General features: G+C 57.3%; 1 protein-coding gene across 6 annotated transcripts in view; it reads right to left on the reverse strand.

Moving 5' to 3' along the window:
- Positions 1 to 10,227: 10,227 nt before the first annotated feature.
- The window catches only part of SLC29A1 (solute carrier family 29 member 1 (Augustine blood group)), a 56,998-nt gene continuing 48,817 nt past the window's right edge, over positions 10,228 to 18,408 (reverse strand). For all 6 annotated transcript variants that reach the window (XM_034764845.1, XM_034764842.1, XM_034764843.1 and 3 more), the window contains 6 exons: positions 18,169 to 18,265; positions 17,812 to 17,903; positions 17,587 to 17,695; positions 17,036 to 17,121; positions 13,356 to 13,555; positions 10,228 to 11,478 (listed from right to left, as the gene is read on the reverse strand). In XM_034764845.1, coding sequence (XP_034620736.1) covers positions 11,367 to 11,478; positions 13,356 to 13,555; positions 17,036 to 17,121; positions 17,587 to 17,695; positions 17,812 to 17,903; positions 18,169 to 18,265 — 696 coding nt within the window. In that variant the 3' untranslated portion in view covers positions 10,228 to 11,366. The remainder of the gene's footprint in view (positions 11,479 to 13,355; positions 13,556 to 17,035; positions 17,122 to 17,586; positions 17,696 to 17,811; positions 17,904 to 18,168; positions 18,266 to 18,408) is intronic.

The raw sequence follows: 18,408 nt of genomic DNA on the forward strand, positions 1-18,408 counted from the left end.
GCACAGATGCCCCAGTTCTCGGGAAGCTCCTTATATCCCCAGGTACCCTGTCACCCCACTACTGAGGTATCCCCTGGGACCCTGACACCCCACTACTTGTAAGTTCCCATGCTAGTCCAACTCTTGACACCCAAATTCCCCACTCACCCCACTATCCAGGAATTCCTGTGCCCTATCCCCGATGCCTCAAATCTCTCAAGGATTTTTCCTGGTACCCCACCCTGCCTCCTCAATTCTTGGGGGCCCTACTAGTAGCCAATTCCCTTGTAACTCAAAATCCTAGGGACTCCTTAACACCTCAGCAACTTTATTCCAAGTACCATCCTCTGTGTTTCCCTTCCACCATCTCTTCTCCTCATACCCCTGCATTCCCTCTTCTGTTTCCACCCCTGGTCCCAATCTCCCTTACCTGTAATTTTCAAGAAGACTTGAAAAAAGTTGATTGCCAACATTTAAGAAGGGTAAACTGAATGACCGGGGAAGCTATAAGCTGGTTAACCTGACAGCAATCTTAGGCAAAACATGGAAAGACTGATATGGGGTGCAGTCAGTAAAGACCTAAAAGATGCTCATGTAAGCAATGCCAAACAACATGGTTTTATGAAAAATAGATCTTGTCAAAGAAACTTGGTATAATTTGATAAGATCACAAGTTTGGTTGACAAAGGTAACTGTGTTGAGATAACAGGTTTCTGCAAGGCATATTTAACTTAGGGTACGTCTTCACTACCAACGTTAAAGCACTTCCATGGAAGCGCTTTAACATGGCTGTGTAGTCGAGGCACCAGCGCTGTAAAAAAAACCCACCCCCATGAGGGGAGTGGCTCCCAGCACTAGTGCACTGTCTACACTGCCACTGTACAGCACTGAAACTTGCATTCCTTGGGGGAGTGTTTTTTCACACCCCTGAGCGAGACAGTTTCAGCACTGTACAGTGGCAGGGGAGACAAGGCCTCAGTCCCACGTGACATTTTGATTAAAAAAATGTAGCACTATACAAAAATCAACGTGACCCATATTAAATGGATTAAAAAAATGATTAACTAATGGCTTGCAAAGAGTAATTGTAAATGGAGAAGGATGTTTTCAAATTGGAAAGCATTCAGTAGAAAGCAACAAGAATGATTCAAGGTCTTGAAAGCATGCCTGATAGTGAGAGAACTTCATCACAGTCCACATTCAAGTACCTACATGGGAAGAGATTTCTGATAGTAGCTGCCTCTCTAATCTCGCAGGAAAAGTCATAACAAGATCCACTGGTTGGAGCTGAAGCTCAATGAAGTCAAATTCAGACTAGAAATAAGGTGCAAATTTTGAACAGTGAGGGTAATAAACCATTGGGAGGAAAAAACGTACCTAGGAATGTGGAGGATTGTCCATCACTTGCGGTCTTTACAGGTAGACTGTCTGTCTGTCTAGAAGATATATTCTAGCTCAACCAGAAGTGAGGGGCTTGCTGCAGGAATCAGTGGGTGAGGTTCTATGGCCTGTGTTACCAAGGAGGTCAGAAGAGGTGATCACAGTGGTCCTTTCTGGCCTTAAAATCTATGAAGCTTTGGAGGTGCCTACTGCGCTTGCTCCATGGTCTCCCACCTGGCACCTGTGAAATCCTGGAGCAATTGTCCCCAAAGAGTTTGGATGGACCCCACTAGAAGAATGTCCCAGGTTCTCTCCCTCCCCTGCCCTTTGTAGCTCTCAGGATGAGTTTCACTACATAATGAGTTCCATGGGGCAGAGAAAGGCACAAAGTTATTCCACGGATCAAATTGCCCCATCATGTTTTGGGGTGGAAGCCGGCACTCTCCCTGCTTGTGTTGAGGGGTAGTATTTAGGTCTCTGTGCAGTTTTTGCATTGCGGTAATTGTATTGATATAGAAACCAACAGAATTAAATCAGTGCAACCCTGCTAGTGTGGACACGGTTATAACAGTAGAAGCAGCATAACAAGCCTTCTTGGGGTGCAAATGCCCTTGGCTGCTTCACTGAAGGGCCTTATGGTAGGTCTGCAAGCTCACAGTTGTGTGTGGAAAGCAGATGGGTATTACCTTCTTGCTCCCTTGGCGAGAAACAGTTCAATTATCCAGCAGGGGCTGGGGCAGATTTCAAATGGGGGAAGCCCTGGGAAATGCCTATTGCTCTCAGCACCCCAGTTCCTAGACGCTGCCTTAGGGACGGTCTACACATGGACTTTTTGCACCGGTGTAACTAACTACATCAATGTAGCTACACCAGGGCAAACCCCTCATGTAGAAGCTTTTAAACCACTGTAATTCATGCTCAAACTGGGGCCTGGTCTACACTAAAACGTGAGGTTGACCCATGTACATTGCTTAGGAGGGTGAAAAATCCATCTCCCTGAGCGACTTAGTTAAGCCGACCTAACCCCCAGTGTAGACAGGGCTAGAATTCTTCCGTCGCCCTAGCTACCGCCTCTTGGGGACATGGATTTCCCATACCGATGGGAGAACCCTGCTCTAGCGTTTCAAGGATAGATGAGCCCTGGTTCACTCTAATCTGATAATTTACCATGTCAGACAAAATTGGTTTAAATGCATCTGCATTAGGGGTTTGTATTGTAGTGACTAAATCATTTTTAGTTGAACTGTGGGCTGGTCTACTCTCTATTTTTGCACCAATTTAATTAAATCAGCAGAAAGATCTTTATACCAGTAAAACGTTTATATTGGAATAAATAGTATCTTCACAAGGGTATCTAGAGGGTTATAGCAATTTAACTACACTGGATTTTCTTCTTGAGGTGTCAGCTCAGATAGATGTTCGTGTGCTAACTTTGACCAGTCTAATGCTCTAACAATGGAAGCACAGCCCCAGTGGCACAGATGGTGGGACGAGGTAGCTGCCCCAAGTACAATCCTGTCCAGGATTCCTGGTACATAACTCAGGGGGCTAACTCATTCCACTGCCCATGCCAGAGAGCAGTTCTGTTTTTAGAATGCTAGCTTCATCAAAGCTAGAGCACGTACGGCCCCGAGCTAGAAATTACACTCCCAGTTCAAAGTGTAGACATACCCCTAGTTAAATTGGTATAAAAACTGAGTTTCAGCAGAGCCCTGGGACAAGTTTGCTAACAAAGGCAAGCCCCTAGCTTCACTCAGTAGGAGCGGATTACAGAAACCCCAACAGTTGAGGGTTAGTTTATAAAACAGGAGCACCCACCATTTTACTAAAGCCTCAGAAATCCCACAAGCATCTGCAGTTCGCTTTGTGTGTTAATTTTATTTTAAATATACTTTTGATTCTGGAACCAGTGTTTGGACTTAACAGGATTAACTTTTTTTGTTGGTGAACAATGATTTTCTGATGCTCTCTGCTTAATTCAACAATTTGTAGACTAGCCTCTGCTATTCCAGCCCTGTCCCCTGTCAATGCCCCTCACCCCTGACCTGCACACCCCACCCCCCCGCTATCCCAGCCCTGGGCTCCCCACCCCACACACAGCTCTGCCAGGGCCCCTCACCCTTGACCAACAGCCTCCCTGCTATCCCAGCCTGGGGCTCCCCACTCCCAACTCTGCCGATACCCCTCACTCCTAACTCTCAGCTGCCATGATGTTCCAGTTCTGCTCCTCCTAAAACAAGACTACCAGTTAAATTCAAAATCATGTGGGAAAGGGAAAAGCAGGTATAAAACCACCACCAGGCTAGAATGGGAGCATTTTACACCACTCTGAGACTGCCCCCGTGTAAATGAGGAGGAGGATGCAGAGTTAGGCCGTCCATTAGCATGCTAAAGTATTTAGGGGCTGCTGAGGGGTAAACGAAGCACAGAACCCTGTAGTGTTGGTCAGGGATAAATACACCCACCAGCGTGGGGCTGTGCAATATGCTTGGCCTCAAATACACAGTTGGGGCTGGGTGCTCGGGGCTGGACCCCTGCGTCCATTTGTCACTCCTGTCCCATTCAGGTGGCAAGTTGCTTTGCAGCACAGCGCCATCTCTGCTGCCCCTGGGTGAGGGACAATCCCTCCCCCTTGCCTTCCTGCTGAATCCTGGGCGGGATATTTCCTGTTGGGGACAGATGCTCCCTGGGACTCCGACCTCATCCCCTACTGTAGCCCGCAGTGTGGGGCCCACACGTGTTTCTCACTTAATTCAAGAGGAAATGTGCAGACGCAGGCGGTGAAGGCCACTACCTGGATCTTTGCAGCCTCGGGCCTCCCGCTGGGGCTGCTCCCCAGAGGCGCGCGCCCGTGCGGGGGGGGCCTAGAGCTGGCACCCGGGGGGACCAGAGATCCCTGATCCGGGAAATCTGATCCCCGCGAGCGGACGGTGCCCGGGACCCTTTCTCCGGGCGAGCCCCCGGGGGCTCCTCAGCCACCGCCCAGCGGCGCACATGGAACCCGGGGGCGGTAGCTGCAGGCGGGGAAATCGAGGCACGGAGCGGGGACCCCGCTTGCCAGGAACAGAACCCAGGCGCCCCGGCTCTCCGCGCCCCCCCCCCGCGGCTCGCTGGGCGCCCTTCCCGCTGCGGGCTGGGATTTGCACAGTCACCGCGCTGTGTGTCACCCGGGGGAGGAGCAGCCGCTCCGCGTGTCTGAGTGGAGGAGAGGGCAGGACTATTTCCTGAGCTGCTGTGAGAGGCGGCGGCGGAGGGATACCGGTGGCTTGGTCGGGCTGTGCTGCAACTTTCTTCCAGTAGTTTCCATGCTAGGCCTCCCCCTCCCCCTGCACCCCATCTCCCCGGGGAACCCGCAGCAGCCCAGTGCCCGCCACTGCAGCACCGCAAGGGGGAGCCCTGGCGCAGGGGGAGCCTAGCTGGGGAGGGCCCCCCCCCCCCCTTGCTGCCCACTCCTCTTCCCAGTTACCCCCAAGCCTCCAAAGCTGCTCTGCAGCCTGATGACCACGGGGGGGGGGAGCTGTGGCTACTCTCTTGGCACCTATTGAGCCCCCCAACCTCCTGCCAGCTCGGGGGAGGGGATGCCCCCCAGGAGCTGGGACACAGAGGGGGGGCTCCGATGGGGTGGGGGAAATGCCCCCCAGATTTACCCCACATCCTAGCTATACTGGCACTTTACAGACTCATAATGAGATCAGCTCCCTGCTGCAGGAAGCCAGGCAGGCCGAGGTCTCGGAAGGGAGGACAGTATGGTCTAGTGATTAGAGCCAAGGGACAGGACTCCTGGCTCTGTCACCCATTCACGGTGTGACCTGGGGGCACCTCCCCACCCCCGGAACTCAGAGTCCCGCTCTGTAAAATGCTTCTGCTTGTAAAGCACTGAAAGGCCTGGGCTGCACGGTTTTTGCACTGATTTAATTATCTCCATCTTGATGCAACACCCTGGAGTGGCCTTAAATTGGTTTAAGCGTGTCCCTGCTAGGGAGCTGCCCTGATTTAATGACCTTGGTTTAATCGGTGAAAAAAAAACAAGCCCCTCCAACAGAAAATGCTAGATAAGGACAAACTATTGGAATAGAACCCAGGAGTCCTGACTCCCAGCCACCCCTGCTCTAACCACTAGACATCACTCCATTTGTCCAGACCTCGGCTTGTTTCCACACTTGCCTGTCTCTTTCCCTCCCTCGCTCCCGCTTTGGGTTTGTTTGCAAACACTCATTAACGTTAAGCTCCTGTTTCCAAAACAAACAAGAGAAAGGAGGGGAACAAGAGGAGGGTGATGTCTGTCAGCTACCTGAGTCAGTAACTGCTGTCCTCCTTGGTGAACCAGTTTTGGCCTCAAAATGGGGTGGAAGGGGTTGTCTCTGGGTCATAACTTCCTCCCCACCCCCGAGGCTGGTAGTGCAGGGATCTCCCTCAGACACAGGATCTACCTACCCTTTGGCAACACCTGAATAGTTTGTCATGTCAATTAAGTCTCATTGAATGGAATTGCCTGCAGCTCTGGACCCCTCCCCATGGCACCACCTAGTGCCCAATCTGCAGTATGACAAGTATTTGCATTGCTGTGTTGCCAGCAGGCACCCGGCAGAAACACAACCGATGGCCCTGCAACAGGGAGGGACTGCGAACCTGGGACCCATGTAGTTGCCCTGGGGATCTCTGGGCTTCTCAGCCCCTCTTAACAGTGTGAATTGAGTAAAGGCGTCTCCACTTTGACTGGAGCACATTCCTCCCTGGTGGGGCCTGGCCACTGCAGATGGGGCGGGTGTAACCATGATCAATCCATCATGGCAGGGATTGATGCTGTGACCCAGTTTGGGTCCCATCCACACTGGCTGGGCCACATCAGGGGGGAGCCACTTCAGTCACAATGCAGCCTCCACTGTAACAAACCTGACTGAGCAGGGGTTGCTCTGTGGCACCCCTCAAACCCCGTGCTGGGAAGTGGGGACAGGACTTAGAGCCTTCTGCTCCGTAAGGTCCAACCACAAGGAGAATCTCTGTTGCCAGAAGTATTGGGCCTCTGACCCTTGGGAGCAATTCCAACGCCATCCCATCGGGGGCAGCTCAGGGAAAGTGGGGACCAAGACTTATAGGAAGGGAAGGAAGTGCTTCCCGTTAGGGATGAGAGCACCCAGCAGACATGTGACGAACCGGAGAGCCTCACCTCTGGATTGAGGCAAATGTCACCATTGGGATGATGATGGCTTTTCCAGAAACCCAAAGGAGAGCTGAGAAGAGGGGTCAGCTGAGGAGACCCCGTGCACCACACTTCCGGTCTCTCCCAATGGGCTTCTCCTGCTTTTCTTGCAAGTTTCCAGTCTGCAGCTGGGCAGGTGCTACTCTGGAGAGACCCTACTTCCCGAACAGGCAACAGGTACTGGAGCACCAGTCAGCTTCATTTGGGCCAAACCCTTTGGAATCAGACAGCAAATGCCTATGAGGAGGCCAGAGTCCCCCACTGTTGGGGGTCTCCCCAGTTCCTTCCCCCCCCCCCGAGCATGTCTAGGGGGAGCCCTAGGCTGGAAGTGACCTTGTTAGTCTGGGATGGACACTCCTGGGGACCTAGGACAGGAGTATGTGTCCTCTGGCCTCCTCCTCACCGAGAGTGGAACTGATCTGAACCCTGCTGAGATGCCAGCACAACCCTGCCATGCCATCTCCACCCTGGATACATCCTGTCCTGTGGGAGGTTCCTCTGCCAGCTCAGCTGTCCCATCTCCAGACTGAATGCATGGTTACAGTGTCGGTAACCCTGGGACAGGTGGGTGGGAAGAGGTAGGAATGAGATGCCAGGGCAGGAAGGGAAACACAGGGGAATGGCTGGGACCTGGGGTTGGATGTCTGGTGTGTGTGTCCCCACCCTGGCTCTTCTCACACACAGGGCCCTTGTTTTCTGGCTTTAGGGAGACAGCAGCTCTTCTAGGGCTCAGGGCCATGGGTAGAATGACTGGATAATGTGACTGTTGTTACAAACCTGGCCGATGAGCTCACGATTCTGCCTGACTTTCCGGAGGCCATGGGCATGAGCTCTGTGCTGAGCCAGATGCAAACTGGGATATGCAGACCTCCAGGGACCCAGCACTGGAATAGTGTGTGGGGAGGGGGGATGGACTATAGGTCAGAGGTGAGGGGCATGGGCAAAGCTGTGTGAGGGGAGCCCAGGGCTGGGATAGCAGGGGGGCTGCAGGTGAGGGGTGAGGGGCACTGGCAGAGCTGTGTGTGGGGAGCCCAGGGCTGGGATAGCAGGGGGGCTGCAGGTCAGGGGTGAGGGGCACTGACAGAGCTGTGTGAGGGGAGCCCAGAGGGATAGCAGGGGGGCTGCAGGCAGGGCCGGCTCCAGGCACCAGCCCACCAAGCTTGTGCTTGGGGCGGCACCTGGAGGGGGGGCGGCGCGGTGCTCCGACTCCGGCCGCTGGGGAGAGCGGAGCCCCGGCTGGGCTCTCCGGCACCCCCCGGCGCTCTGGCCTCCACTCCGCCCTCCCCCCGGCACTCTGGCCACCGGGGAGAGCGGAGCCGCGACGGGCTCGCCGCCCTCCCTCCGGCACTCTGGCCGCCAGGGAGAGCAGAGCCGCGGCGGGCTCTCCGCCCTCCCTCCGGCACTCTGGCCGCCGGGGAGAGCGGAGCCGCGGCCGGGCTCTCCGCCCTCCTCCCGGGGCTCCGGCCGCCAGCGGAGCCGCGGCAGGCTCGCCGCCCTCCCCCCGGCACTCTGGCCGGTCGGGGAGAGCGGCCTGCGGCCGGGCTCGGTGCCCTCCCCTGCCGGGCAGGGGGCAGCGGGAGGCTTTTTTGCCTGGGGCGGCAAAAAAGCCAGAGCCGGCCCTGGCTGCAGGTCAGGGGTGAGGGGCACGGGCAGAGCTGTGTGAGGGGAGCCCAGAGGGATAGCAGGGGGGCTGCAGGTGAGGGGCACGGGCAGCGCTGTGTGGGAAGAATAGCAGCTCAGGTCAGTGTTGAGTGTATGTCACTCCTATTGTTCAGCTGGTTGGTGACCCCTGTGAATCATGTGTTCAGGGTGTGTACAGCACTAGGCAGACAAAAGCAGCCTTCACAAACTCCTATTGTAATGAGCCTCTCCTCAGCCCGCCTCCACCCCCCAACCCCCACTCCCAACAGTAAGGCCAAGGAGTGTGCCACAAAGCCTGCGGTCCCTCCAGCACAGGGCTGATGTATGGTGGGGTGTGAGTGGGGGTGGTCTTCAGGGCTGATGAGATGAACAATTGGGCCTTCGCTAGCAGGCAGCTGGGGCAGAGGCGGTGTCACCAGGGCTTACTCATCTGAAGGGAGGAAAGATCAGTGGCATAACCATCCCATGGGCCATTCACCCCCCCATGGCTGTGATGTGTGTTTTGGGGACAGACCCAGACGCCTGCAGTACAGGGTATGGGCTTATCTACACTCGATTTTTCACACCCGAGCGAGAGAGCTGGGTCAACATTACTTCTGAGTGCAGACCTGGCCTGCGGCTACATTAGTGGTTGTGATCCTGCTTTAACTGGAGGTCATTGCTAATGAATGCACAGCACCGAACACAACTGTGTGTACTAAGCTAGACGTTCCAGGAATGTTTTGTCCAAGACACAAACAATTGTGGTTCACCCTAGGCTGGGACGATGGCACTCAATTAACTTGAGGTAACACAAATTCCCAAGGCTACGTCTGCACTGCAATAGGAGGTGTGACTGCAGCTGGCATGTGCCCCAGCCAGTTTGAATTTAGCGTGGCTAAGAAGAGCAGGTAGCAGCAGCAGCCTGGGTTTCAGCACAGCCTGCACCTGGGATATAGTCCCATCCAGAGCCTGCATCTGTGCGGCTGTGACTTCACTGCTAGGTTTGGTTGTGCTAGCTCACGTGAGTATGCCTCCGCGAGCTGCAATCCCACCTTCATTGGCTGTACACATACCTCAGGGGAGAATCAAAGAGCAAACGCTGGGGGTTCTGCACAACTAGGTCTGGTGCCAGGGATAGTTGCTATCCTGGACATGGGTTACAGGCGGTGTAGATGGGGGGCATCAGTGGGCTATGCTAGTGTGAAGCTGGCATGTGTACGTGTGTGCCAGGGGCAGGTAGTCCTGGTGTTCAGAGGAACCATCGCTGTCCCTAGGAGCTGGGAGAATGTTTCTGGGGAAACTGCTTCCAGGAGAGGCAAAGGTGCAGGGATGCTGAGACAGGACAGAACGCTGCAGTTCACTATTGTGGTCACTAGGTGGCGCAACAGCTCAGCCAATGCACCTGCCAGGGCAAGTTTTGCAGAATGGATTAGCTTAGCACCCCCCAGCACCTCTCAGGGCATCAGACCCCAGCACCCCCACCCTGCCAGTACTGGCCCAGACCGCCGCCCCCATAGCCTGCTCTCAGCACTCAAAGTACTGGCCATGTGTTCACATGCTGGGGATATGGTTGGGCAGGGCCAGCTCCAGGGTTTTGGCTTCCCCAAGCAGCCAAAACAAAAACAAAAAAAAGCCGTGATCGCGATCTGCGGCTGCAATTTGGCGGGAGGTCCTTCACTTCCAGACGGAGTGAGGGACCATCCGCCGAATTGCCGCCGAATACCTGGACGTGCCGCCCCTCTCCAGAGCGGCCGCCCCAAGCACCTGCTTGAGAAGCTGGTGCCTGGACCCGGCCCTGTGGTTGGGACCCCGTACTCCCTTACTGCCCATGGAGCCCCCATCCCCAGATGGGAACCCAGAGTGGGAGTGAGCTGAGTAGGGGTTGAGGACGGAGACACCAAGATGTCTCCACACCAGCCCCCGGCCACGCTCAGCCCTGGGGGCCCGGCTCTGCTGGGGCCGACACCTGTGGCTGAGGCCTGCGTGGTGCTCGTGCTCCCCTCCCCCAGTGGCGGCGTGGGAGTCAGTGGCAGACACACGAGGAGGCATGTTCACTCTTTGTATAGAAAATGGCAACTGTACAGATACATTTACAGAGACAAATGGGCCGGGCCCCCGCCCGCACCAAGGGGCACTCAGCCAGGCAAGGCCTCGCGGAGCATGGGGTGGCTCGTGGCAGTGCTGTCCTGCATTGGCCTTCTCACTCTCTGGGCGCCCCCCACTGCTAACGTGCCTGCTCCACTCCTGTAGCACCTCCTCCTGGGGAAGGCAGGGACTGCCGCAGGGGGCAGATCAAAGTCTGGGGCAGTGCAAGCAGCTGGGGTGAATGGCACCTGGAGGGAGGTCAGGAGCAGGGGAAAGGCCAGGGCAGGAGAAGAGGAAGGAGGTGCAGTAATTGAGGCATCTGACAGGCACTCCAGCCACCTGGGCTCTATCTCCAGCCCTGCCCCAGTTCCCCATCTGGAGTCTGGGGTCATGACATTCCCTAGCTCACGGGAGGGAGTGGGAAGGAATAAAGCCACAAATGTCTGAGAGGATCAGCAGCTATAGGGATGGGCAGCACACACGTATATAAGGGGGAGGGGGCAGGGGCGCAGTCTGCAGGGCTCCCCTTCCCTCAGCCAGGCCTGGGGGTTAGTTCATTTCCCTTGCTGGGGGCAGGGGGAGAGAAACTGGACAAGGGTGAACTCTCCAGGGACCCCTTGAGAGGAGGCCGGGATGGGGAGAGCAAGTCACAAGCAGCCCCCAAGGGAGCAGTGACCTCAGGCACTCTCTTCTCTTCTGAGCCAAAGACCCCACACTTGGCGGGTGTGATATGAATTCGAGACAGAATCCTGACATCTGTGTGTGGGGAGAAAGTCACACAACACTGGGCAGGGGGAGATCTGTGTGTGCATGGGATCCAGCGGTCACACACAGTACGGGGGTACATGATGGCACACATGTCCTGAAGCCATCACACAAGCCGGGGGTAGGGCAAAGTGACCCAGCCATAGGAGCCCCAAGCCATCCTCAGGGCAGGTGGAGGTCACCCCCCAGGTCACAGGACATAAGGTCTGCTAAGGCAGTGAGAGTTCATAGCAGTGCACAAGAGATGTCCCCCCCAGCACCGTAGCCTCTATGCGCTGGCCAGGGGATGAGAAGCTGAGCCAAGCACGGCCTCAGTGTCCATGCTGCCGCCCCACTAGATCACCACCCGGAAGAGGAAGGAGAACATGGCTCCCAGCGCCAGGCCCAGCGAGAGGAAGAAGGCCATGATGGCTCCGGCCGTCTCAGCTTCGTGGTTGAGCACCTTCCTGGGGGAGGAGAGAAGCGTCAGCCCAGCGGCACTATGCACCAGTCCCCACCCTTGGTGGCTCCTGTCCTAAGCCCTTCTGCAGGAATCGGTGCCCTGCAGCTTCCCCACATCTCCCCCTCCATTCTCAGGGCTGAGGGGAAAGGGAAGGAGGACCTGGAATGAACTAAGAGTTGTCCTTGGGGAATGATCCTGCGCCACCCCCGTCAGAAGGACTAGGAGGGACCTAAAGGGCTTCTCAATGCGCACTTCAGCAGAACAATGTGGGAACTAGAGCAGGCAGGCTGCCCCCCCGTCTCTTCCCACCCTGCCCCCTGCTGTCCCAGCTCTAGGTGGGGAGACCAAGGCACAGAGCAGTTAAGATATTTCTGCTGGATCCCCCACCCCTTGTAGCAGAGATGGGTTGAGAACCCAGGTCTCCTGACTCCCGGATCCGTGCTTTAAACCCTGCTTGTAGGTCCGAGTGAGGGGTTGGGGGGATCCTGGGGCACACATAGGTTCTTCTCCCCGCCCTGTGGCCAGGGGAGCCAGGGCCCTTTAGAGACCAATTGTTCTATCGTCAGAAAGAAGCCTCAGGTGCCAGACAGAGAACAGTTTAGTCCAGTTTGCAAGGTCCCCCCAGGGCTGGGGTACGGACACTGTAGGGAAGGAGGGGACAGGATGGCATGTAAGGGGGAGCAGCCTGCAAAGGACCACCAATGGTGGCAGGCAGGAGGCCTGGGCTCCTTTCGCTCCACTGGTAATGCGCTCGGGGAGCGAGTTCATTGAACTGCCCAGCTGTTAGGTGTTGGAAAAGCACTGGCAGAGTGTATGTAGGCCTGGCCCAAGCAGTCGGTGGTGCTCTCATGCTCCCTCTGCTGGAACATGGCAGGAAGAGCAAAAGTCTGCGCTGAGGGTGGTGCTCAAACCAGGAGCACGTTCGTTTCAGGCTGTGTGAGGAATGGTGGGGCTGGGCTGGGGTGTCACACGGGATTGAAGCAGAGTCTGGGGTTGAGCTCGCGCTGTATGTGCAGCAGGGGGGCGGGGTTAGGAACCAGGCCGGCCAGGCTAGGAGCAGGGAGGAGCGCTGGAATGGCTGCCACTTGATAATCACACACACTGGTGATGGGGAGAGGGAAAGGGGGGCAGGAAGGGCACCTGCTTCTGGAAGGGAAGAGGGCCGAGGGGCTAGCCACAGTGAAGGGCAGGGAGGGTGCTGACTGCTTCCCGTCAGGGCTTCTCCACAGCAGTAATCCCATCCGCACACCCTGCTGGGATGAGTGCCCAGCTCTGAGTTATGGGCTCGTAAAAAGAACGCGCCTGTAAAGTGTCAGGCAAAGCGCCACACTGCAGCTCCCGGCGCCAGCATCCCCCCTGCCTTGACAGACTACAGGCCACCCGGCTGAGCCCAGCAGCTCCCTGCGCTGGGGACGAGGCCGTGTCCCTGGCTGAGTGCTCTGCAGGGCCAGTCGCCTTTGGCTGCCTAGCTCTGGAGGCAGCTCTCCCCGCCCCCCACCCAGGGATCAGCCCTGGCCCCTGTCGCTTTTACTCCTCTCTTAGGAGGCACAAGTCTGAGCTCAGCTCTGGGCTGTGGAGGAAGGAGAAGACTTGTGGCTGAAGCACAGGACTGGGAGCCAGGACAGCTGGGTGGCCTGGGGCGAATCCCCCCCCCCATTTCTCCCTCTGTAACATGGGGATAGTGATCCTAACCCATTGCACCAAGGCACTGGAGAAGCACCCATTAGATAGGGGAACCTCCAGTCCCTTCAGGCACGGCTTGGATAAGGGGCTGTGCCCAGAGGCAGAATTGCCACCAGCCAGTACCCAGTGCAGCAGCATGGGCTGTTGCGTGGTAAGAGGTCCCTTGGGTCCCTTCCCCCCGCCTCAGGTCACACTCACTTGGGCCCAAAGCACATGCAGAGGCTGGCCAGGTAGCCATTGGAGACGGAGAAGAGGATGATGAAGCTGATGTACCAGGCGTCATGGTGGAAGAAAACGGGCATGTGGCTGCGGGGCTGCACGTTGCACAGCATGAAGAGGGGGATGAAGACTATGCGGGCAGCCACCATGAAGGGCAGGAGCCGGCTGTCTTTCCCGGGCTGGGAGAGAGAGAGAGAGAGAGAGAGAGAGAAAAACCCAGACCTATGAGTGGGTAGTGTGCCACAGGGCACCAGGGAACCAGGCAGGAGAGGGGTGTCTCCCCATGGCACCCGCAGGGCACTAAGGTGCATCCGACAGCAAGAGGTGAGCGTGGAGGGGGGAGCCACACTGGTAAGGGCTAGGAAGGAGCCTGTTGAGGGAGCTTCCCATTGTCCTACTCAACTCTAGGCCCCCCCTTCTAACCCAGGCAGCTCAGTGCGGTGCCTACCCACTCAAAGGGGGTGCTGATGAGTGACACGGGCTCCCTCTCTCTGCCCTGCAATGCCCTTTGCACTGCCTGCGCCCCCGATCGATGCGAATGTGGCTGGGGAGGACTGGAGTCACTGAGCTCCTGCGCTGGAGCTGCTGGCTTAGGCCCCAGGGAGAATAGCGGGGTCAGCAGGCAGGTCACTGGGACGCAGTCCCTGGCTCTTGCAACCCCTTCAGGCCCATTCCCTAGGACTGGGCTGGGACTCTTCCAGCCTGCTGACTCGTGCTGCTGGAGCGCTGGGCAGCGGCAGGAGCCAGAATGCTGAGCCAGGGTTCTGCAGAGTCAATAACTAACAGATGGAAAACAACAGGCTGATGGCAGCTGTGAAAGCCCTGCACGCATGCAGCCCCACGCCCTCTCCTGAGGGGACAGCCATCCATGGGAAATGCCCGTACTTCGGGTCGGCTTTCACCAGCTCCCTGAACTCCCCTGCCCCATGCTCTCTGACCCCTGCCCCAGCTAGTGGCGGAGGCACTGGCTTGGCCAGTTTCTGGTCAGTCTCCCTTCTCCTGCCTGCTGAGTATGCAGGGGTGAGCCCTCCCAAGGGAACACTTTGGTTCTGGCTGGTACCTGCCCTGCTCAGTCCCTTCCCTTTGGCAGGTTCAGCGCAGTGGGACGCCCATCTTTGTCTTTCTCCAGCTGGGTGTGACAACGTGCCCCATGGACATGACGCTGGGACATCCCAGCCGCTCCTCTCAGTTCCACCTAGGCCTCTCCAGAGTGGTTGCAATGGGGTCACCCTAAGGTCCCTAAGCCAGGTTTCGCTGCCTGCGTCTGACACAAGCCTTCGTTGTCCCCTCAGCTCAGGACCCTGCAGGGCACATTGGGCTGGGCTGGCACGGCAGTGGGGCAGTCGTGGGCACAAAGTATGCTGCGGGATTGGGGCGGGCCAGTCGGCGGGTTTGTGGGCACAGCCAAAACCAGCGTCCTGTTGACTGAGCGGCCCCACCCCGGGAAAGGAGGGCCTCCGGCGGATCAGCCAGGCCAAACCACACGCAGCCACATCCGAGTTCCATAGAGCTGTTTTGGAACCATCTCCTGCCAGCGGGGATGTGGCCTGGCGAGGTAGCTTGGGGCCGAGGGCAGTCAGACGATGTGACCCCACTGCCGGGAGGGAGGTTCAGAGAGGCAGCTCCCAGCAGCAGGGGATCCTAGCTTGGCCAGGCCAGCTGGCTCAGACCGGACAGGCTCCCCGTTGTCTCATGCTGTCAAGAGTTTATTCAAACAAAACAGCCTGAACAGTAATGGGGGAAGCATTGTATGGGGCGTGGAAGAGGCAGGAAGAGCCAGAGACACATACTGGCTACAGGGGTGTTTATCCCTGCTCCTGCATTCTCAGTTCCCTGCTGCTGGCCGTGCCTGGAGGATGGCAGGTGGCAATTCCAGGGCAGAGTGGGTACAGGGCCAGACCCCAAAGCAAATGCCATAGAACTCCAGAGCTTCAATGGCATCATATGGGGCAGGCCCGAGGGGGCAAGAGAAAGAGACAGAGAGGGGCCAAGGAAGGGGCAGCCTTGGGCACTGCTGCCATGGAGGGGACTGTAGCCCATTTGGTGCCCTTTGTGAGCCCAGCCCTAGACTGCCTGCGAGCAGTGCAGCCCTCCCCGCTGCTCCTCCTCTGCCCCCGCCAGCTGTTTGTGTAGCAGCAGCCTGGGTTTGTTTACAAGGAGGCTGCAATTGAGGAGATGGTTTCCTCCAAGCCACACTGCCGGGAAAACAGCACCATGGGAACGTCTAATTGGAACTGCACAGGATCCCGCCCCCGCTCCCATTCACCAGATCCCCTCTCGGACCTCCCCAGCACCTATCCATCTCTGAAGGGGAAACCTCCTTCCCAGCTGGAGACCCCTCAGCTCCATCCTCTCCCACCTCCTCCACACCCCAGCAGTGAACTGCTCTTCCCTTGGACCTAGCTCCCACTCAGACTTTAAGCCAGAAAGGACCAGCACGATCATCCAGTCTGACCTCCTGCACGTCGCTGGCCACAGAACCTCGCCCATCCACTCCTGTGACAGGCCCCTAACCGCTGGCTGAGCTATTGATGTCCTCCAATCCTCATTTAAAGATTTCAAGTTACAGAGAACCCACTATTGACTCTAGATCAAACCCACAAATGATCCGTGCCCCAAGCTGCTGAGGAAGGAGAAATTCCCCATGGTCTCTGCCAATCTGACCTGGGGGAAAATTCCTTCCCGACCCCAAATATGATGATCAGTTAGACCTTGAGCATGTGGGTGGGACCCACCAGCCAGACACCTGGGAAAGAATTCTCTGTAGTAACTCAGAGCCCCAGCTAGTGTCCCATGTCTGCCACTGGAGATATTTACCAGCTGCCATCCCCACCCCTCCTGCCCTGTCACACACACACACCCAGAGCAGCCCATCTGCTTCTGCTCCCTGGGCTCCTCCCTCCCAAGTAGCTGCTGCCCTCTGCACTCTCCACAAGGCAGCTGATGGCTTTCTGCCAGTACCACCTATGGGTCCCTTCTACGCCCTTGGCATCCTGCACCTCGCTTTTCTCTGGTCTCTCCACTTCTCTCCCTGCAGTACTTTGCTGCCCGCAGCTGCTGGTGTCCCTCAGGGCACCATCCCCTTGCTTGCTAGCTCTCTCTGGGGTGCCCGTTACAGCCATTTCCCAGGGAGTTGGGAAAAGCGTGTCAGATTCAGCTGGGAAAACAGCCCAAATTCACAGTGCATTTAGCTTCCCCAGCCAAAAGAGACAGGACAGGATTCCAGGGGGACGGGCTCCCTACATCTCCATGACAGTCACCCCTGGCCCTTCCCTCGCACGTACACACAATTGTACTTGAGCCTCAGTCCACTGGGAGGTAGGGGTCAGCAGCAGGATCCCTATTGTACAGGTGGAGAAACTGAGGCAGGACGCAGGGAAATGACTCACACAAGGGCATGCCATGAGGTGGTAAGAGCCAGGGACAGAAACCAGGAGTCTGGACTCCCAGCACCCTGCTCTAACCCAACAGTCCTCGCCAGGAGCAGAATTCAATGCAGAGCCCCTTGTGCTAATTTGCCAGCACCCACTTCCTTGTGTCCTGCATGGGCAGCTGGGCTGTCAGGACACAGGGCAGCCCCGAGAGGTGAACTCTGATTGGCTGACGGGTCAGGGCCCAGCTGCCAGGCCCTTGCCCCCTCCGCTCTGCCCCATACTTACCCACATGCAGAAGGCCGTGAGGCTCCGTCCCAGCCAGTCGAAGACATTAAACATCAGGAAACAGGAGACAGGGATGAAGTACATCTCTGGAGAGAGAGGAAGGGTGAGTGACAGGTGACAGGACACCCCACCCCCTCCTGTCTGCTGCGTGAGGTGCCCCCCACAGTGCAGAGGGGACAGGGGGAAATCAGGCCTTACCCAACAACATGGCCCCTGCCAGGGGCACAGGCTCGCACCCTCCCGCTTCCTCCAACACGACTCTCCACGTCTCCTCAGCAGCCAGGACGGGGCCTGGGCCCAGCCCACACCGTTGCCCATGGATCCTGCCCAAGCCTGGGACGGAAACCTGGCGCCCAGTCTGTCAGAGGGCACAGCGGGCCTGTCCAGCTCTCAGGTTGCCAACAGAGGTCACTGGGGCCTCTCCCCTGTAGCTCCTTCCACACCCGAGCCCCACTTTCCTCCAGCACTGACCCTGGGGGTCTGCTCGCTTCTAGCCCGCCCCGTCCCTAGTCTCCCCAGCGATGAATGATAGGAAGTCTGCTGTCACTCACCCCACTTGCTGCTCCCGGCGATAGTGGACTTCACCTCGGCGGTGACGGCCGGGAAGACCCCAATGGTGACAGTGAAGACCAAGCAGACGGACAGAGCCATGACCCAGATCTGGAGGGTGAAAACAGAGCCAGGACCCGTTACCCAAATATGCAGGGAGGTAGAGATGTGGCCCAGGGACCCATAACCCAGGCACGAGGGGTAGGGGGTGTCACCGACTCACGTACCTTCTTAAAGATGCTGAAGACGGAGGGCTTCTGGCCGGGAACTTGGGGGGCCGTGTTGCTCGGGTAACTCTGTTCCACCCCATTGGGCTCATCTGTAGGGAGAGACAGGAAGGGTAAGGGGAGGTCCCATGGTGGTGGGTGACCCCAGGTGTGGCCAGTAGCTCATGCCTGAGCCCAGTCCCAGAGCCAGCACAGCTCACGCATGCTGCTTCCCCCTCCCCTGGGATTTTGGGCCGGGCCGCATGCAGAGAGGCTGCAGGCTTCCCCAGAGCCAGTAGCCTTCCCAGGTCCAGCTCCAGTCCCCAGTTCCCCCTCCAGCCCACCTGTCAATATTCCCCTCCCCCTGGCGTGCCTCACCTTTCTTGATCAGGTCGATCTTGGTCTCCAGCTCAGCATGCCTCTCGTGGACCTGATACTCGGTCTTGTCCTTCATTGAATGGTAACGGAAGAAATCCTGCAGAGAGACCACCCAGAGAGCTCACATGTGCGTGTGTGTGGGGTGGACCTATCTGCCCCCAGGGATGGGGGCTGTCCATGGCCAGGACTGGAGTGTCACTGGGGAAACCTGCAGGCACAGGAATGAGGCTGGCTTCCCCT

The sequence above is a fragment of the Trachemys scripta genome, chromosome 3 (assembly GCF_013100865.1).
Source record: "Trachemys scripta elegans isolate TJP31775 chromosome 3, CAS_Tse_1.0, whole genome shotgun sequence".
In the NCBI taxonomy this organism is placed as follows: Eukaryota; Metazoa; Chordata; order Testudines; family Emydidae; genus Trachemys; species Trachemys scripta.